Raw genomic sequence first — 22,089 nt, forward strand, 5'->3', positions numbered from 1 at the left:
TTTAAATTTTTTTTTTTACATTTGGGATGAACAAAATTCCTACACCAATGCCTCCTGAAGTGGTGGCCACTGTGGCGCGCCCTTTCTCCTTGTGGGACTGGGACCTGATGCCCTGTGGATACCCGACTTCTGGGAGTACAAAAAAATAGCCAAATGCCTCGTTATCTAATTAGTGACGCGCATGAATGGATTAACAAGATTCCCACTGAGGGAGATAAATTTTAGTAATTGTTTAGTCCAGCAAGGAGCATGTAAAAGGGGGAGGGATTTTAGAACAGGCTTTCATTAGTGTGTACATTTGATATGTATATATATATATATTTTTTTTTATATATCTTTCACATATTTCACTTAAATATTATGTATTTTTGTTTTTGCCCTATATATGTATGTTTGCAATTTTTTGTATTTTTGCCCTATATATGGGTGTGTATGGTTTTGTGTGTATATGTGTGTATGTATGTATGTGTGAATATGCATGTGTATGTATATATACATATATATATATGTATACGTTTTTTTTTTAACGCATTTTAGTGTAAGAACACTAATTCATTCTTATTATTTTTCTGTAAAGTGATAGCATGCTGACTATTATACTCTTTATCATATTTCACCAATATATATAGGCTTTTTCATTTGTACAGCGGGTGCATGCGCGCTTTTCTTCTAGGGAAAAATTCGAAAAGACCTTTTTTTTCTTTTTCTTTTCTAGTTTTCAATAAACGTCGCTGATGGACTGGGCCGGTGCCCTTGGCTGTGGTTGCGCTAAAACAGTTGATCCCGGGGGGTGGGGTTTTTTTAAGTAATTTTTTATATTAGGATGCCTGCTATACCTTTGTGGTGCGGGCAGACGAGCAATTTTATTTTTATTTTTTCTTGACTTAATTTCCCTTTTCTTTTAAGTCTCCTCTATATATTTTGTCCCTATCTACTAGTCCAGCAAATAGCATGTAAAAGGGGGAGGGATTTTAGAACAGGCTTTCATTAGTGTGTACATTTGATATGTATATATAATTGTTTATATATCTTTCACATATTTCACTTAAATTTTACGTATTTTTTATGTTTTTTACCCTATATTTGTATGTCTGCAATTTTTTTTGTATTTTTGCCCTATATATGGGTGTGTTTGGTTTTGTGTGTATATATGTGTGAATGTATGTATGTGTGTATATACATGTGTATGTATATATACATATATATATATGTATACGTTTTTTTTTACGCATTTTAGTGTAAGAACACTAATTCATTCTTATTATTTTTCTGTAAAGTGATAGCATGCTCACTATTATACTCTTTATCATATTTAACCAATATATATAGGCTTTTTCTCATTCTGTACAGCGGGTGCATGCGCGCTTTTCTTCTGGAAAAAAAATTTATAAAAGAAAACCTTTTTTTTTTTTCTTCTTTTCTAGTTTTCAATAAACGTCGCTGATAGCCTGGGCCGGTGCCCTTGGTTGTGGTTGCGCTAAAACAGTAGATCCCGGGGGGTGGGGTTTTTTAAGTAATTTTTTATATTAGGATACCTGCTATACCTTTGTGGTGTGGGCAGAGGAGCAATATTATTTTTCTTTTTTCTTGACTTAATTTCCCTTTTCTTTTAAGTCTCCTCTATATATTTTGTCCCTATCTACTACTGCTGCCACCAGGGGGACACCGGCGCCAGCACCTGGGCCCTTCAGCTCCAAAGGTAAGATTTTTTCCCACTTTACTCCCCAAGATTGGGCAGATATCTTGTAAAAAGTAAAATCGGAACACCCGAGGAACGCGTTCGACAGGCTAAAACTTACCTATAAACAGGAATTTTCAAATAACAAGAATCTCAAACTTCCCGAATTGCAAAACAAAAAAAAACAAGATGGCCGCCACTCACGTTTGAGCAGATTGAGCAAAAACTTAAACCGCTAGACAAAATCAAACTATCGCATAAGATTCTCCACGCCGAGACCGAAAAAAGATACCAAACTTATTGTTCTAGCTAAACTAGATCCCGAGAAATAACCTTTCAAAAATTCGAAGTGGAGATGCGGAAGATAGGGTTAACCCTAAGCAGAAATCCTAATCCATTTCCATTCTAAAAACAACAGGCCCTAACCTAATTAATTTATATATTTTAAAGAAGTACAAGACCTAGAGAACCCAAATTCACCATTATTTCTTAAATCAGACAAAAACTCGCAAAGTTACTACATTAAACACACAATAGCATTCCCATGTGCTTTCCTAACAAAACATTTTAATCCATTTCATCCAACCCGTAAACTACACGAAACCTATATAAATAATATACCGATTTAAAGCACACGCTCCAGGAAATCCAAAAATATAATTATTTTTCAAATCCGACCAGAACTCGCGAAGTTATTCAAACGTATATATCACCAACACATGTGCTTTCCGCCATAACAAAGCATAGACTTAGAAACTAACGGCAACCGGAAAACCTTGCTGGGGGCGGCCATCTTGCTAAACCCACCCGAGGTCTAGGAAAGAGAAATTTAAACCGAAACCGAATGCTCGAGATCATCTCAGCCTAGAACCCATTTGAAACCCACAGGAAACCTAACTGCCCTATAAATTGCTTCATATCTCGAAAACTATTGATCCTAGAGGGAAAATAAAAGCACCTTCTCCCCCTTAGAATGCGCGAGGAACACGATCGGAAACTAATCTGGGCGAAAAATAAATCGAAAAAGGCCTACTTAGAAACTCTGTAGTCGGCAACAACTAAGGACACCTGGGGAAGATAGTTGGAACTACGCAAAATATTCAACCGAAACCGAAACCTCGAGATCATCTAAGCCTAAAACCCATTTGAAACCCACAGGAAACCTAACCGCCCTGTAAATTGCTTTATATCTCGAAAACTATTGATCCTAGAGGGAAAATAAAAGCACCTCCTCCCCCTTAGGAACCCGGAGGAACACCAGCAGAAACTAATCTGGGCGAAAAATAAATCGAAAACGGCCCAATTAGAAACTCCGTATTCGGCAACAACTAAGGACACCTGGGGAGGATAGTTGGAACTACGCAAAATATTCAATCAAGACCGAAATCGAAACCGAAACCTCGAGATCAGCTAAGCCCAACACCCATTGGAAACCAATACGAAACCGAAACGCCACACAAATTACTCTATGGCTGTGTTCCAAAATTTACTCGATCCGACTCCGGAGTAAAAGTTTCGTACCGTGGCATTTAAAAAGTTACTCCAGCTTACTCGATGACGTCAGAACTCGCGTTCCAGAAGCGGGTTGTTTACTCCGGAGTAATTACTCGCGCTACCCTCCTCGATCGGGGGGTAAAGTCGGATCAAATCGAGTAAACACGTCACGTGATCTGTTCGTCGTCTGCTTTCTGCGCCGACAGCCGTCAAAGCTCGCTTGCTCCGTTGGTTTTGGTGGCGGACGTTCGAAATTACAAAGAATTAGGTGCAGCATGTCTGGTTATTGCGATTTGCTGTTGTCAACGCAGGAATTGACTGCATTACATCCAGACCGTCCACCTTCCCCGGGAACGTGTACAAGCTTGTTATTATCTGAGTGCGAGCGTAAACAGGAGCTTCTCCGCATCCTCGTCCTCGGCGTTGGGGGAACGCCGTAATCTCACGTTCAAGGCCGAAAATGTTTGAACTCGGTATATGATAATGTAATATTTTTGTTTCCTCCAGAGTGTGTGTAATGAGAGGATAACGTTTGTAAAGCAGTGAAGGCTTCGAAAATTTCACTGTAATCACATTCGCGTCAAAGCGAACGTGAGTTTTATATCATTCTGAAGAAAACACCCTCGCGCTGTACCGCTTAAACGTGTGGAATATATTTCTGCAAAACATAATCGGTGCAAATTACAATGCGTGCGATATATGCGTTTAGGGCACCGTGACTAGAATTGCAGCGATCGCGCTGATTAATAACACATTTTTTTTATGTCTAGCTGTAAGGAGTAATTTTGATCTCAATATACAGCTCAAAACGAAGGTGAGTAAAAGGAGCTGGTGGATCCACCTCAAAATACACCGCGTCGTCATTAACATTACCGTTCTTCGGGTGCTTTCTCCATGATCAAAAGGATCGTCTGCTATTTTCTGCCATCGCTGCTGTGTTTTCTTTTTGCCGTCGCCCAAGACGAAGCCAATCCGCGTAGTATCCAGGTGATTATCCTGGCCGTTCCAAAATCGAGTCGCGGATCGTTTACTCGCGATGTCACGTGGTATTACCCGCTGACGTAGGAGGCAGGTTACTCGGGTAAGATTTGGAACATACCCTATATCTCGAAAACCATTGATCCTAGATGGAAAATAAGGGCACCTCCTCCCCCTTAGAAACCGAAAGGAGGAGGATCGGATACTAATCCGGGCGAAAAAAGCGATCAAAAACGGCCTAATAGAAATTCCGTAGTAGACAACATCTGAGGACCCCTGGGGAGAGTGGTGGGAACCACACAAATCAGTCGAATAGACCCTTTCCGAAATTCAATGCCATCTGGTGGTTTGTAAAGGAGTTTAGGTTTTGTCATATCAATGGCGGAAATGAACTTGTATCGGCACCGTCACTTTCGCAAGTCAACGGCACGCGAGGAATTGTTCAGCGTAAGTTCTTTCTCGATCACTTTGAGTTCGATGGTGACCAACAACCTGCATTCAGAACGAAGCTTCAACTCACTCAGAGGCCTCGAGAAATTTCTATATACCCAAGTGCTTTAAAGCCGATTGTGTGCCGCCCACAGATTGACTGAATCTGAGTTATTAGAAATAAACGCTTACGTAGCTCTTGTGTTCCATTCCCACGTCGCGTCGTACTGACCCCCCGAATGTACAGGCCTCGCAAGATCCGCTTAGGAGCATCTTCAACGTCTTCCTTTATCAGTCACTAGAAGGCCGCCATTGGTATGGCACAGATGCCGTTCCACAGATGATGATAGTGATCAAAGTGGCCAGACTGAATTTCGGAAAGGGTCTATTCCACCTACCCTTGTATCCCAAATCCAAACTTACTCCCAATAGGAAACCAAAGCAAAACAATTCGAATTCACCCGCTAGTCACCCTAAAAACTTACCTGAGAACCTAAAAGCCTCAACCACACGGAGACAACACCGGCAAAGATGAACGCATATCACGAGAAAAAGAGCGTTAAGAAGAAGAAAAACAAAAAAACGAAAGAATACTGCTCAGACAATGATGAAAAGAAAAACCACAAGGACAAGGAAAACACCGATTCGGAGGAAGAGGGCATCTACTTGGAACGGGAGGTGAGGGAGGAGATCCCAGAGACGGGGGAAGACGACTTCCCAGACGAAAGGAAAACTAGTCGCAACGCTGCCAACAAAAACAAAACAAAAGACACCAAAAAAGACAGACCCCAAACACAGGAGCTCTCACAGGCAAGCTTGGAAGAGCTACTTAAAACTATCGCAGAACTTACAAGGACAACAATCAAGGTGATGGACGAAAACGCCAAAATCAAAGCCGAACTCAGCCGAATCAACGAACAAACCGAACTCATAATCCAAGAGAACCTACACCTCAGAGAACTCGACCTGTTGCAAAACAATGCAAGACTAAACGAGTCAGAGAAAGCGAGGACTAAGACGTACTCACAGGCGCTGGGCACGCAAAGCGATGACAACAACGAAACCCCGAAACAAGACGACAATGAGCAAGAAAAGAAATATACTCTACTGGTAACGACAAAAGGAAGTCAAGAAAAAGACGACCACATCAAAGTGGGCAACCTCCTAAAGAAATCAATCGACCCAGCGGACGTCGGGCTGACTGACGTCCGACTTAAACCGATTAGGGGAGGACTGGCCATAACTACCAACTCAAAAGAGGCCATAGATAAACTGGAAATTGATTGATTGATTGATTGGGGTTTAATGGCGCAGCAGCGACCAAGGCTATAATGCGCCAACAACTAGGACTATTGCTGAATCAAGGTTGAAGAGAAGAAAGAGCTATAGTAGCTTGTAATTTAATAAAACAATGATCATGAAAGTACAAGTGCATAAGATGTGGCAATGAATACGATGAACTATTAAAATTATAGCTGGTCCAGGAGTCTTATATCCTTAAGAAAGTTGAAAACACACTTGTGTGGAATCAACGGCTCATCGCTGAGTAAAAGGGCGAGATGTAATGGTGTATGCTCTTGGTAAACCTTAGCGAAGTGTCTGTGGCGTTCTTGGTCATACAAAGGGCATAGAAGTAAGATATGTAGGATGCTTAACGGAATGCAGCAGTGTTCACACTCCGGAGCATCCTCCCCACGCAAAAGATGCCCATGGGTAAGACGGGTATGACCAATTGGCAGTCGGCACAAAACCACCTCATAAAAACGCTCGCGGTGTCGTGCACTCTCCCATTCCTGAAGTAGTGGTTTTATTGCGCGCAACTTATTGTTTATTTCTCGGTCCCATTCCTCTTGCCACTTGCGTCTTATGGAAAATTTCAGAACATGCCTATAGTCTCTGTAAGGTATTTTCCACAGGTCGACTTCTCGATCCTTAGCAGTACTTGCTGCTCTGTCAGCATCCTCATTCCCGGCAATTCCGACATGTGAAGGAACCCAGCATAGTATTATTTTCTTCCGTTTAGCAGCTGAAATTAGCCTGTTCTTTATTTCTATTACAAGTGGATTGCGATCATTTCCCACTCTGGCAAGAGCTCGTAAAGCACTAAGTGAGTCGGTGTAAACAATTGACTTGTGAAGCTTTTGTTTGAGGATCTTATCTGTGGCGAGGAGTAAGCCATAGAGCTCTGCCGTAAAACTACAGGCACTGTCATTTATTCTCCGGACAAGCTGCATCCCAGTCCCGATCACTGCGCAACCGACAGAGGAATCAGTTTTACTACCATCAGTGCAAAAGCTTATAAAGTCGTGATACTGTCCTCTGAGTTCAAGGAATTCTTGTCTCAGGACTTCGCGAGGAGTGTCTTTTTTGTTGAATTTCGTCAGCTCCAGTTCGCACTGAATGGGAACTAGGTCCCAAGGGGCTGCCGAACTCAAACACTGTACAACTGGAGGCAACACGTCCAGTCCTACAGACTCCGCAGAATTGCAAACCCTCATGGCAAGAGGTGGAACAACTGAAGGCTTGTTACTGAAGGTTCGCTCGTAGCGTATTCGTTCCATACAGTGTAAGGTTGGATGGTTAGGAACCGATCTAATTCGCATAAAATATGTGAAGCCCAGTTCAGATATTCTTTTCTCCAGAGAGAGCTCGTTTGCTTCTGCGTATAGACTGAGAACAGGAGATGTGCGAAAAGCACCGGTAGCAAGCCGCAACCCCTGATGATGAACAGGGTCCAGCATTTTGAGAACCGATGTCCGAGCAGAACCATACACAATACAACCGTAATCAAGTCGGGATCGAACGACCGACCGATAGATACGCAAGAGACAAAGACGGTCAGCACCCCAGGACACATGCGACAGGACCTTAAGTATATTAAGCGATTTAAAACACTTCATCTTCACTCTCTTGACATGCGGAACAAAAGTCAATTTGGAATCAAATATAAGACCTAAAAACTTGTGTTCAGTTTTCACTGGGATAGGAACATCATACATAGTCAAAGAAGGTTCGTGCAAAACTCCGCGGCGACGTGAGAAACTCACACAGACGATCTTCTCAGGAGAAAATTTAAAACCGTTGACATCAGCCCATTTGACCAAGTTGTTGATTGCGAGCTGGAGCCGACGTTCACATATGGATGGATTACAAGACGATACAGAAATCTGCAGATCATCGACGTACAGTGAGTACTGAACAGATGGAGCTATTGCGCGGACAATTGAGTTCATCTTCACAATAAAAAGAGACGCTAAGTACACCACCTTGAGGTACTCCATTTTGCTGCGAAAATTCTCTAGAAAAAGTTGTCCCAAGCTTCACGCGAAAAGTCCGGTTTTGGAGATAACTCTGAATGCCACTTAACATTCGGCCCTGTACACCTAAGCTGAACAGATCCTGCAGTATGCCATGGCACCAGGTTGTATCAAATGCCTTTTCCAGGTCAAAAAAGACAGACACAATGCTGCTTATTTACAAATGCCTCTCGCACAACAGTCTCAAAGCGAACTAGGTGGTCGACCGTGGATCGTCCTGAACGAAAGCCACATTGGTACCTGTCAAGAAGATTATTACTCTCCAAATAAAACATCAGCGTTCTGTTGATCATCCTTTCTAATGTCTTCGAAAGACAGCTAGTTAGTGCTATAGGCCTGAAGCTGGAGGCACAGGCAGGATCTTTTCCTGGCTTTAAAAGGGGGATAATGACGGCAGCCTTCCAGGTCAATGGGAAAAGACCCTCGACCCAAACTCGGTTGAAAAGATACAAGATGAGCTCTAGAGTAGATGGATGAAGGTGCTGAAGCATTTGATAGTGGATACCGTCCGGTCCAGGGGCAGTCTGTCCGGATGAATCGAGAGCCATCTGCAGTTCGTGCAGCATGAAAAGAGAGTTATAAGGCTCTTGCAAACCACCGGTCGTAGGCACAATCTTTTTTTCTGCATGTAGCTTATGCCGCCTAAATGATTGCGTATAGTGTTCGGAACTAGAAACAAATTCGAAGTGCTCACCAAGAATGTCAGCCTGTTCGTCAAGGCTTGCAGGACATGTTCCATTCCGGCACAAGAGTGGGACAGAGAAAGCGCCGTAGGAACCCTCAATTTTATGCACGCGGTCCCAAACTTCCTTTATAGATGTACTGCTATTGATTGAAGAGGCATATCCTCTAAAGCTTTGCCGCTTGGTTTTTCTTCGAATAAACCTTGCCTGGGCCCTTTTTCTTTTAAAACCAATCAGATTACTTGGAGTAGGGTAACGCCTAAAGATACCCCAGGCACGATTCTGTTCCTTTTTTGCCTGGCGGCAGTCTTTATTCCACCATGCCTTCGGCCTTTTTGGGAGATGCGAGGACGTCATAGGAATGGCGATGATTGCGGCCTGTAATATGTGTCGAGTGATATGCAGAGTGACATCATCGATGGAAAGATCATCAAGTGATGAACAAGCTAAAACTGAAGAGCTGCTAAATGTTGCCCAGTCAGCCCTCTCAAACTTCCAACGAGGGGTACGCGTTTGAAGACCAGCAGGAGGACTGTTAAACTCTAAAACAATTGGAAAATGGTCACTTCCATACGGGTTTGGGATGACCCTCCATGAAAACAGCGAGTATAGTGAAGGATGGCAGATAGAAAGGTCGATGGAAGTAAAAGTCCTGGTCGCTGAACTAAAGTGTGTGGCTTCTTTAGTGTTAAGTAAGCACAGTCCCGTGGAAAGAAGAAAACGTTCAACAAGTGCTCCTCTAGCATCCCGTTAACCACTCCCCCACAATGGGTTGTGTGCATTAAAATCGCCTAAAAGTAAGTATGGAGCCGGGAGCTGACTAACAAGATCCTCTAGCTCTTCGTACTGCAGCTGGTATCCCGGTGATATGTACACTGAACAAACAGTAATCACCCGGTCTAGCAGTATTCGGGCAGCCACAGCCTCGAGAGTGGTGTAGAGAGCCACTTCGGCAGATGGGGTTGTGCGCTGGGCAACTACAGCAACACCACCAGACGCCACAGAGGAGTGCAACCTATCTTGTCTAAACACTTGATAATGGCGGAGTACATTTGACCTAGTTTCTTTAAGATGCGTCTCCTGCAGACAGAAGGCAGCAGGGCGGTGTTCGTCTAATAAAAGTGACATCATCATAATTACAAAAAAGCCCACGACAGTTCCACTGTAAAAACAGAGACATGGTGAAGATTAAAACTGGAAATTAAAATTAAAATTATAACTGGCCTTCAGGACACCGCGAGATAACTAAGTGGCGACACTTGCTTATGATTCATTTCTAAAGGGACTACGATCCCTTTGGGGGCAAAATTCTAGGAAGTTTATTTTTCTTTTTCTTTTCTACGACCTGAAAAGGTAGTGATGACTCAGCACCTGAAGGGACCAGGTCGTCGTCAGAGGGTGGCATGCTCTCATCCATCATTTCATCTACTGACTGCTGGCTTGCGGTCGAGTATGCCTCGTCCAGCTGGCCAGGCTTTCGAGAGCTGGTCGAGGCGGGAGTGGGCAAAGCCCTGCCTCGGCCTGAAGAGCGAGCAGACGACGAGGGTGTCCGCTCCAGCTCCTTAGAGGAGGTGGTCTGCCACGGACCCTCTTTACGGACTGAGGGTGGTGCAAGAGGCACCACCCCTGATGCCTTTGGAGGGGATACCTCCTTTGGTGCCATGATGTTCATTGCCTCCTTTAAGAAAGGCGCGACAGCACCATTCAGGCACTGTGAACCTTTTGGCTCCAACGACAAACGTGGTCGTAGAGCCGACCTTGGGGGGGCAGGGGGTGTCGGTGGGGCTGCCAGGTCTTTGGGACAGACCTGGGTTCCCACCGAGGTTTTCGGTGACACGCCCCCTGTGCGTGTTACCGTAGCGAAGGATCCTTTCTGTAGAAAAGAAAGTCGCTTCCTGGCCTCAGGAAACGAGATGTTTTCTTTTACTTTGAGAGTAATTACTTCCTTTTCTTCTTTCCATTTTTTACAAGAACGGGAGTAAGCGGCGTGTGGTTCGCCGCAGTTGACGCAGTGTGGTGGGTTTGCACAGTTGTCTGACGGGTGATCGTTCTGACCGCACTTGGTGCACGTGGTCTTGCCCCTGCAGCTCTGGGCACTATGGCCGAACCTCTGGCAATGGAAACATCTCCTGGGGTTCGGCACATATGGCCGTACTCTACAGTTCAAGTACCCAGCCTTGATTGACTCGGGAACTTTGCTCAACTCGAAAGTCAAAATGACATGTTTTGTTTTGATCTCTTGCCCCTCTCGACGAAGGGAGATTCGCTTTGCAGCGACAACTCCTTGGTCACTGAGGCCATCTACGAGTTCATCTTCTGTACTTTCGAGGAGGTCATCTTCAGAAATCACACCTTTTACTGTGTTCAATGTACAGTGGGGAGTGACTGTCACTTTATAGTCAGAAACTGAATTTAGTGATAGGGGTGCTGTGCTCTGTTCACTGGTTTTAATCTCAACGAGCAGATCTCCGGATGTCATTTTTTTGGCAGAGTTCTTTCCAACAATGGACTCAAGCGTTTTGGAAACAAGGAATGGTGACAGTTTCGCCAAAGGTTTCTCACTCTCAGAGTGCATCACCAAGAATCTTGGAAATTTTTCTGCAGATCTAGTAGGATTAATTGCATGCACTTCGGTGCGGCCCCTTTTGGGGGGCCGATCAAGAAAGGTTTTTTGTTTAGTACCCATAAAGATGGGAGAGAATTTCGGTGACCCGGGTGCAACACCTACCACGGAGCCAAACACGGGGGTAGGCAATGTGCCATAACAAATATGGCTTTGCTGACAACATTACACTACCAGTGCTGCCCAGGCACTATAACCTAGTGTGGATCCGGACAAGGGGTCTATCGCCACCCAAGGTTAGCCCTTGCCGGCAAAGAAGGTGAAAAGGAATAAAAGAGCAAAGAGAAAGATAAGAGGGGATAGTAGAAGATGTGGCGACTGACTGAATCATCCTGGTCGGGCCAAGCCAGGACACCCGTCTACAGGAAGCAGGGGCCAAAGTGATGTGTTGCCTCGCCCGGGGGGCACCGAAGGGTTCAAACCTACCCCGGGCTCAGCTCAACCACCAGGATGCCCTTTTCCCTGGACACGGGCTCGCCACGCACAGCCAGACGTGGGTGGGTCGTAGCCACTTTTACTCAGGGTCTGTGGTGTCGCCAAAGTGGCTAGGGTCCGTGGTGACGCTACTCACCAAGCCCCTAGCACCTAAGGTGCAGGCGCCCCCTGCGGAGCTCGGGGTCCGTGGAGACGCCACTCTCAAACACCTGCTTTCACAGGTGCCCCCTGCGGAATAAACTGGAAAGGAAAATCAACGAAACAAAAGACACCAGAGAAAAACTAGAATACAAAAAACCCAAAGAACGAAATCCCCAAATCTCCATAACACAAGTAGAAAGAGAGCTAACAGAAGAAGAAATCACGAAGGCAATCATACACCAAAACAAAATCGAAGCAGGAGAGGACGAAATAAAAATAATTCAAACTTTCAGAACAAACAACGGCACGAACACCCAGATCATTGAACTGTCTGCGAACGCATTCAGGCAACTAATAAACAGGAAAAGGTTACTGATAGGTTGGACCTCCTGTCCCGTCAGAGAGAATATATATGTCCCAAGATGCCTCAACTGTTCATCATACGGACACACACAAAGGCAATGCCAAAACAGAGCGACGTGCCCTGAGTGCGCCGGACAACACAGACACCAAGAATACGAGGTGATCACAGTCAAATGCAAAGCCTGCAGCAACAGCAACGAAAAATTTGAATCACAATTTGACACTAACCACAAATTCACAGACCCGCTGTGCCCAACATATAAAGCACAAGTCGAAAGAATCCGACAAAGAACTTCATACTAAGGGAACAAAAGAGAGAGAGGGAAGAGGGGGGGGAGAGGCGAGACAACAGAGGACAACACGATAGAAGGGGGAACAGCTAAAGCGAAGAAATATGGTACACATAAAACAAACAACACATCCATTAGAATCACCCAAATAAACCTAAACCATTCATATACCGCAACAGAACACCTCAAGAATAATCAACCACACATCCAATCCGATATAACATGCATACAAGAACCCTACTACTCAAACAACAAAATCATTGGTTTCTCAGTAAAAGACATAATCATCCAGAATAAGGAAAAACCTAGAACAGCAATAGTAATACATAAAAAAATATTTGATTACACCTGGTAAAGGTTGATAGGGATCTAATAGCTATAACACTCACTACAAGCAAGGAAAAACTACTGCTAATAATCTCGTATTCAGCACCCAAAGAATATCTAGACTACACACTCGAACAAATTGAACAAATTCTTGAAAAACATCCACCGACACCAACACTAATAGTAGGAGACTTCAACTCAAAAAACCCCACATGGGGAGGAAACAAAATCGATGAAAGAGGGGAAAAAATGGGGGACTTCATAATAGAAAAAGACCTACACCTCGTCAACCACCAAGACTCACCACCCACATTCACACCGGCAAATGGAAACAGCTGGATCGACCTGACGCTCTCAACCCATAAATTAATACAAAAAATAAACAACTGGGAAGTCCTAGATGAAATTACAGCAAGCGACCACAACTACATAAATATAGATATATTTAAATCAATATCCAAAACAGCCAAAAAGCTTACCAAAAAAGGCGAAATAGGGCTAATAGAATCAACAAGAGCAGACAGAACACTAAGCAAAATCAACGGGAAACATATAAAAAACAAAGAAAACCTCGAACAAATCATAAATGAGACACCAAAGAGATTAGAACAAATGTACAAAAAACACTCCAAGAAAATTAAAGAATCAACAGGACAAAACCCCTGGTGGACCCCAGAATTAGACACCGAAAGGAAAAGAGTTAGAGCACATCGACGACATCAGAAATGTCAAAACCAACTAAAAGAAAATTACAAAAGCTTATATGTGGAAGCCCAGAAAACATACAAAAACAACATAAAGTGAAAACGGAATCCTGGCAAAACTTCTGCACAGAAGCCACCAAAAAGAATCTATTTGACATTCCCTATAAAATAGCACTTAACAAAATAAAGAGACCTATAATAATCCCCCTATAAAAAAGCTGACGGAACTAAATCAACTACCCTCAAAGAATCAATTGAAACCATAATTAATAGCCATTTTCCAAAAGACCAACCAGAACAATATGCAAAACAGCAAAGAGATACTAAAATATATACAGAACAAGCCCCCCAAACCGAAGACGACAAACCCTTTACATACTCAGAAATAGAACACATCATTAAAAAATACCCCAACTAAGAAAACACCTGGACCAGATAACCTAACCCCCACAATTGTAAAAGCATTATTGGCTGCACACACACAACTACTAATTAAAATATTCAATGGATGTCTCGAATACGGATACTACCCCAAAAACTGGAAGGAAAGTAAAACAATTTTAATTCCTAAACAATCCAAACCAGAAGACGAAGTTTCAACATATCGCCCAATATGCATAAACTCAACAATCGGAAAAATCTTAGAAAAACTACTCAATAATAGAATATACCACTTCCTCTATACCAACAAACTTCTCAACCCCAAACAATACGGATTTACACACAGAACATCAGCCACTAAAGCACTACTAAAATAAAAAAAATAATCGATAACAAAAGCAACGATGAGAAAAGTATAATCATATCATTAGATATAACCAACGCTTTTAATAGTCTGGATCCCGCACGTATTAAAAAAACTTAAAGATCAATCCCTCCCACGAAATCTCTATATATTACTATAAGAAATACTCGAAGAAAGAAAAATAACTTACAACCTCCAATCAGGTAATATAGAAATAACAGCACCAATAGGCAGCCCTCAAGGATCACCATTAAGCCCTCTCATTTGGAACATTTTTATAACAAATCTACTAGAAGAAAATTTCCCAGAAGGAACACATATACAAGCATTTGCAGACGACATTACACTCGTAATTAACGGGAAAACCAGGGCACAGATAGAGCAAACAGCCAATTCAGTATTAGAGAAAATAAACAATTGGAGCAAAACATATGGAGTCAAATTCAATAAAACCATATCGTTGTATACAACCATTGGAAACAACTATAAAAAAGGCCACCCCTAATCAAACTTGGAGGGCAAAACCTAAAACACACCGAAGAAATAAAAATTCTAGGAATAATCATTGACCGAAACCTATCATTTATACCTCATCTAAACTACCTCAAAGCAAAAACATATCAAAACACCATAACATTAGCCTCCTTCTCAGGAATCAAATGGGGAATTAACCAAGCACAATTTAGAGAAATCTACGTAAGATCTATTGAAAGATCAATCACATATGCGGCACCATTCTATTGGAAAGAGACAAACAATTCACACCTACTTAGAAAACTAAAGTCAATACAAAGAATCCCAATGTTAAAAATATCAAAAGCCTACAAAACAGTCAGTAACTCAAGTTTAAACATATTAACAAATCTAAAACCACTAGACTTAGTACTAAAGAAAGAAATAGGCACCTTCGAAATTTTTCAAAACAAAAAAAACTACAGTTTCGATAACAAAGAATACCTACACACAACCATTCAACACTCATTAGACATATCGAAAAATTAATCCGGCAGACACCATCTCCTTCCCCTTTAAACCGATCGAAAATATAAAACAAATAGAGTTAACCCAAACACTACAAATCTATACAGACGGGTCAGTATCGAGGAAAACAAGAGGAGCTGCAACAATATTTGAAGCTGAACTAATAGCAATAAAAGCAGCATTAACAAAAATTACAACCTACCCCGAAAAAACAAAATTCGCACTATTCTCCGACAGCCAATCATCCCTTCAGGCCATCGCGAACGCACACAATACTAACCCAATAGTCTATAAAATAAAAAGCAATAAAACACATCAAAGAACTATACGAAATAAATTTATACCATATAAAAAGTCACACTGATATAACAGGTAATGATATCGCAGACAAATTAGCAAACGAAGCAAGGAAAATTGGGACACCAATCAACACTAAAATTCCTAGAAACTACATAAAAAAAGAAATTGACTCCAAATTAATAGAGATTTGGAACACCCGATGGAACGAAAAAGACAGAAATTCCCCCCTATACAAATGGATACCCTCACCACATAACATTCCAACTAACTTCCCAGCTAGCCATTACGAAACACAACTACTAACAAACCATGGCAAATTTCCATTCTACTTTAAAAAAATTAACAAAACACAAGACGAAAACTGTGCATAAGGCAATACAGCTAAAAACTTTAATCACTATCTAGAAACTTGCCCAATCTCAAAAAACCTTAGAGACAGATTCTTAAAATATTTCCCAACAGGCCTCACAGAATCAAACAAAACACAAATAATAAGCCATCAAGACGCATTCAAGATTTTAGAAGAAATTGTCAAAACTATAAATCAAGTAAATCAAACATTATAAATACAATTCAAATATAACTGAGAAAGCGTATTTATAACACGCATAGACTATTTGGGACACCTACCCGGCAATCTTATTGGCACTCTCTTACTCACAAGCAACAGCATCTAAAAACGCGGAAATTAGGAGTGGGACATTAGGGGAAGAAACAAAAAAAGGGGGAATTAGGGTCGAGAGACAAGGGAAGCCAACTGCCCAGATAGAGACTCCCATCGGGCCGATAGGGCGGAAACTCTAGAAGGCATTAGGCCCTAAAATGAGTGAGAGGCGCACCCCACCAACTCCCCCCCCCCCACAAAAAGAAAAGAGGAGAAAAGGGAAAGAAAAAAAAAGAATGTATGGAAGAAGGGAAAAAAAGGAAAAAGAAATGACTAAAAGAGACAGGGACAAATTTGGGTGGAGACTCCGGGGCCTCCCTCACAAAGAGAACGGAAAGAAACAAGTACCAAGAGAACAAGGTCACGGCGGGGGGCATCCACCTGACACCTGGGTGTCCCCATTTGGGCTACCTCGGCTCTCCCCGGAAGCCAGGAGCCGCCCACTCATCCTTGGAGTGTTCCTCTGGGGGTGGGTCGCGAGTACCTTTAAGCAGGATAGAAAAAAGAAAGAAATGTGGAAAAGAAGACAGGGACCCATTAGGGGGGAGACTCCGGGGCCTTCCCCAAACAAAATAGAACGAAACGGAATGACAACAAAGAGAGATAGGAGGAGGTCACGGCGGGGGACACCCACTTAACACCTGATGTCCCTGGTGGGTCCAAGTTCTCACCCCGGGAGGCAGGGGCCGCCCACCCGCTCCTGGAGTTTCCCTCTGGGGGTGGGTCGCGAGAACCTCAGACCCGGCTAGAAAGAAGAGGAAAAAAAAAGGAAAAAAAGGAAGGGGGGAAAAGGAAAAAAGGGAAAAAAGATTATGCAAAAATACTCCAAAAGCCGGGAGACGTCATAATTAAAATAAGTACACCGACTTGACATAACAGAAAAAACAACTTCATTAGACGTTTCGCCTCCCATGCGGGAGGCATCATCATAGTTACACAGCCAATGCAGGGTTCAACCTAAACACAACGCTATTTATCACGAATGTCCGTGTAAGCTTCGTGGAGAGGGCCGCGGTTTTTGTTGCACACGGATGTGTCCCTGCGAAGAAACCACGATTCTAGAAGCTTTCGGGGCCCCCATCTGTCCTCTCTCGCCAAGGTCGTCGCGGCCGGAAAGTCGAAAGAATGCCCCATTGTCCACGCATGGTCCACCAGTTCAGTCTTCAGTCGCGTCGCGTGGGATGCGTACGTGATGATGCCTCCCGCATGGGAGGCGAAACGTCTAATGAAGTTGTTTTTTCTGTTATGTCAAGTCGGTGTACTTATTTTAATTAAAAAAAGATTATTTTTTTTTAGTTAGTAGCGAGGGCGCCCTCGCTACTAAAGGACCAGGCAGCAAAAGAAACGACAAAGGGTAACAGAGATGGGGAAGGGTGATGAGAGACCTCTGATAAGCAGTAAGGCAAAAAAAAACAGAAAAAGAAAAACAGAAATAAAGATATATATAAAAAAGGCATCAATAGGTAAAAGGGAAACTTGCCCAACCCTAAAAGACAGGAAAAATAGAAAAAAGAAAAATGAGAGAAAAAGGAGAGGGGATAAAACAAGAACTGAAAAGGAAAGAAAAAAAAGAAAAAAAAGGGAAAAACAACTCCTCTATACCCAACTAAATATCAACCCAGCGGTCTGAGCTAAATACAATAACCAACGGGCGCACAACACTAGTAATTAGATAACCCTAAAACCAAACCCCCAACCTTAACCTCAACCACTAGAATACACATAAAACACACCTAAACACCTTTCAAACCATAAAAAATCCAACAATTCCTACCCTTAAATACTAACCAAAAAAAAGAAAATTCAACTAACTAAATAGCTCACCCCAACCAACTACCTTTGTAACACAAAACCCAAAGACAACCGACATCAAAACCACCCCAAAATAAACACATAAAAGTGACAACCAAGAACTCGTAAATAGCCACAAGACTATATACTACCACAAAATACAGCAAAGAAAACAAGCACCATTAACCCACAACAAATCTCCACAAAAAATTCTTCACACCAAGGAAAAGACGAAAACACATGCATCGATAGAAATACATACACATGCGCACACACCCAGAAGACGAAAAAAAAGGAGAGGGAAAACGGGAAAACAGAAGTAGATATATAAATAAACTTATTAATTTTACTAACATAAAGGGGGAGGGGAACTAATCACTTTTCCAAGTATATTTTCAGATTCAGATCCAGGCCCCAGAGACCGGAAGGACACACAGGACAAGCGAAAAACGAAGACCCCCAAAAAAAACCAGAAAACGCATACTATCAACATTAGGACAATAAATGCCGCTGATGCCGGTCCGCTCCCCTGGCTCTGGCAAGCTAGATAATTTTCCTTTTCTTACCAAATCGGGTTACACTCAAAATTACCTTTGGCGATTGCCCGATTCATTTATTTCTCGATCGGCTTTAAGTCTGCAATGCTCACGCGGGTGCAGACGGGGAACTTTTATTTTCCTTTAATTTACAATCCCCACCTCAAATCTGTCCCTACCTACTCGCCTCTCCCCCCCTCCCTCCTCTCTCTCTTTTGTTCCCTTAGTATGAAGTTCTTTGTCGGATTCTTTCGACTTGTGCTTTATATGTTGGGCACAGCGGGTCTGTGAATTTGTGATTAGTGTCAAATTGTGATTTAAATTTTTCGTTGCTGTTGCTGCAGGCTTTGCATTTGACTGTGATCACCTCGCATTCTTGGTGTCTGTGTTCTCCGGCACACTCAGGGCACGTCGCTCTATTTTGGCATTGCCTTTGTGTGTGTCCGTATGATGAGCAGTTCAGGCATCTTGGGACATATATATTCTCTCTGACGGGACAGGAGGTCCAACCTATTAGTAACCTTTTCCTGTTCTTTAGTTGCCTGAATGCGTTTGCAGACAGTTCAATGATCTGGGTGTTCGTGCCGTTGTTTGTTCTGAAAGTTCAAATTATTTTTATTTAGTCCTCTCCTGCTTCGATTTTGTTTTGGTGTATGATTGCCTTCGTGATTTCTTCTTCTGTTAGCTCTCTTTCTACTTGTGTTATGGAGATTTGGGGATTTCGTTCTTTGGGTTTTTTGTATTCTAGTTTTTCTCTGGTGTCTTTTGTTTCGTTGATTTTCCTTTCCAGTTTATCTATGGCCTCTTTTGAGTTGGTAGTTATGGCCAGTCCTCCCCTAATCGGTTTAAGTCAGACGTCAGTCAGCCCGACGTCCGCTGGGTGGATTGAATTCTTTAGGAGGTTGCCCACTTTGATGTGGCCGTCTTTTTCTTGACTTCCTTTTGTCGTTACCAGTAGAGTATATTTCTTTTCTCGCTCATTGTCGTCTTGTTTTGGGGCTTCGTTGTTGTCATCGCTTTGCGTGCCCAGCGCCTGTGAGTATGTCTTAGTCCTCGCTTTTTCTGACTCGTTTAGTCATGCATTGTTTTGCAACAGGACGAGTTCTCTGAGGCGTAGGTTCTCTTGGATTATGAGTTCGGTTTTTTCGTTGATTCGGTTCAGTTCGGCTTTGATTTTGGCGTTTTCGTCCATCACCTTGATTGTTGTCCTTGTAAGTTCTGCGATAGATTTAAGTAGCTCTTCCAAGCTTGCCTGTGAGAGCTCCTGTGTTTGGGGTCTGTCTTTTTTGGTGTCTTTTGTTTTGTTTTTGTTGGCAGCGTTGCGACTAGTTTTCCTTTCGTCTGGGAAGTCGTCTTCCCCCGTCTCTGGGATCTCCTCCCTCACTTCCCGTTCCAAGTAGATGCCCTCTTCCTCCGAATCGGTGTTTTCCTTGTCCTTGTGGTTTTTCTTTTCATCATTGTCTGAGCAGTATTCTTTCGTTTTTTTCTTTTTCTTCTTCCTAACGCTCTTTTTCTCGTGATATGCGTTCATCTTTGCCGGTGTTGTCTCCGTGTGGTTGAGGCTTTTAGGTTCTCAGGTAAGTTTTTAGGGTGACTAGCGGATGAATTCGAATTGTTTTGCTTTGGTTTCCTATTGGGAGTAAGATTGGATTTGGGATACAAGGGTAGGTGGAATTCGACTGATTTGTGTGGTTCCCACCACACTCCCCAGGGGCCTCAGATGTTGTCTAATACGGAATATCTATTAGGCCGTTTTTGATCGCTTTTTTCGCCCGGATTGGTTTCCAATCGTCCTCCTTCGGGTTTCTAAGGGGGAGGAGGTGCCCTTATTTTCCCTCTAGGATCAATGGTTTTCGAGATATAGAGTAATTTGTGTGGCGTTTCGGTTTCGTATTGGTTTCCAGGTTTCGGTTTCGGTTTCGATTTCGGTCTTAATTGAATATTTTGGGTAGTTCCAACTATCTGCCCCAGGTGTCCTTAGTTGTTACCGAATACGGAGTTTCTAATTAGGCCTTTTTCGATTTATTTTTCGCCCAGATTAGTTTCCGATCGCGTTCCTCTGGGTTTCTAAGGTGCTTTTATTTTCCCTCTATGATCAATAGTTTTCGAGATATAAATCAATTTATAGGGCAGTTAGGTTTCCTGTGGGTTTCAAATGGGTTTTAGGCTTAGATGATCTCGAGCTTTCGGTTTCGGTTTAAATTTCTCTTTCCTAGACCTCGGGTGGGTTTAGCAAGATGGCCGCCCAGCAAGGTTTTCCGGTTGCCGTTAGGTTCTAAGTCTATGCTTTGTTATGGCGGAAAGCACATGTGTTGGTGATTTCTACGTTTAATTGAATAACTTCGCGAGTTCTGGTCGGATTTGAAAAATCATTATATTTTTGGATTCTCTGGAGCGTGTGCTTTAAAACGGCACATTATTTATATAGGCTTCGGGTAGTTTACGGGTTGGATGAAATGGATTAAAATGTTTTGTTAGGAAAGCACATGGGAATGCTATTGTGTGTTTAATGTAGTAACTTTGCGAGTTTTTGTTTGATTTAAGAAATAATGGTGAATTTGGGATCTCTAGGTCACGTACTTCTTTAAAATATATAAATTAATTAGGTTAGGGCCTGTTGTTTTTAGGATTGAAATGGATTAGGATTTCTGCTTAGGGTTAACCCTATCTTCCGCGTCTCCACATCGAATTTTTGAAAGGTTATTTCTCAGGATCTAGTTTAGCTAGAACAATAAATTTGGTATCTTTTTTCGGTCTCGGCGTGGAGAATCTTATGCGATAGTTTGATTTCGTCTAGCGGTTTAAGTTTTTGCTCAATCTGCTCAAACGTGAGTGGCGGCCATCTTGTTTTTTTGTTTTGCAATTCGGGAAGTTTGAGATTCTTGTTATTTTAAAATTCCTGTTTATAGGTAAGTTTTAGCCTGTCCAACGCGTTCCTGGGGTGTTCCGATTTTACTTTTTACAAGATATCTGCCCAATCTTGGGGAGTAAAGTGGGAAAAAAGCTTACCTTTGGAGCTGAAGTGCCCAGGTGCTGGCGCCGGTGTCCCCCTGGTGGCAGCAGTAGTAGATAGGGACAGATTTGAGGTGGGGATTGTAAATTAAAGGAAAATAAAAGTTCTATATCTGCACCCGCGTGAGCATTGCAGACTTGAAGTCGATCCAGAAATAAAGGAATCGGGCAATCGCCAAAGGTAATTTTGAGTGTAAGCCGATTTGGTAAGAAAAGGAAAATTATCTAGCTTGCCAGAGCCAGGGGAGCGGACCCGCATCAGCGGCATTTATTGTCCTAATGTTGATAGTATGCGATTTCTTTTTTTTTTTTTTTTTTTTTTTTTTTTTTTTTTGGGGGGGGGGGGGTTTCCGTTTTTCGCTTTTCCTGTGTGTCCTTCCGGTCTCTGGGGCCTGGATCTGAATCTGAAAATATACTTGGAAAAGTGATTAGTTCCCCTCCCCCCCTTTACGTTAGTAAAATTAATAACTTTATTTATATATCTACTTCTGTTTTACCTTTTTCCCTCTCCTTTTTTTTCGTCTTCTGGGTGTGTGCGCATGTGTATGTATTTCTATCGATGCATGTGTATCTATACATTGTGTTTTCGTCTTTTCCT

The 22,089-nt window shown here is 42.5% G+C and overlaps 1 protein-coding gene and 1 long non-coding RNA gene across 2 annotated transcripts; one reads left to right on the plus strand and one right to left on the minus strand.

The window, feature by feature from the left end:
- Positions 1 to 4,913: 4,913 nt before the first annotated feature.
- On the plus strand, positions 4,914 to 13,099 carry LOC115321354. The gene is made up of 2 exons (XM_029981558.3): positions 4,914 to 5,857; positions 11,884 to 13,099. The coding sequence occupies exons 1-2, from the start codon at positions 5,111 to 5,113 to the stop codon at positions 12,442 to 12,444; spliced, it is 1,308 nt and encodes a 435-aa protein (XP_029837418.2). The 5' UTR covers positions 4,914 to 5,110; the 3' UTR covers positions 12,445 to 13,099.
- An 85-nt stretch (positions 13,100 to 13,184) lies between these two features.
- LOC115321347 lies at positions 13,185 to 21,717 on the minus strand. The gene is made up of 3 exons (XR_003918777.4): positions 21,489 to 21,717; positions 16,787 to 16,897; positions 13,185 to 16,636 (listed from the first exon to the last, which is right to left on the minus strand). It is a non-coding gene; the product is annotated as an uncharacterized LOC115321347 (long non-coding RNA).
- Between the last annotated feature and the right edge of the window lie 372 nt (positions 21,718 to 22,089).

This window comes from Ixodes scapularis, unplaced genomic scaffold (assembly GCF_016920785.2).
Source record: "Ixodes scapularis isolate PalLabHiFi unplaced genomic scaffold, ASM1692078v2 ptg001158l_1___fragment_4___debris__unscaffolded, whole genome shotgun sequence".
Taxonomy (NCBI): Eukaryota; Metazoa; Arthropoda; class Arachnida; order Ixodida; family Ixodidae; genus Ixodes; species Ixodes scapularis.

Coding starts and splice junctions, on each gene's coding strand:
- LOC115321354 (XM_029981558.3), top strand. CDS start 5,111: ATGAACGCATATCACGAGAAAAAGAGCGTTAAGAAGAAGAAAAACAAA. Junction 5,858..11,883: donor AGGCCATAGATAAACTGGAA/ATTGATTGATTG, acceptor AATAAACTGGAA/AGGAAAATCAACGAAACAAA.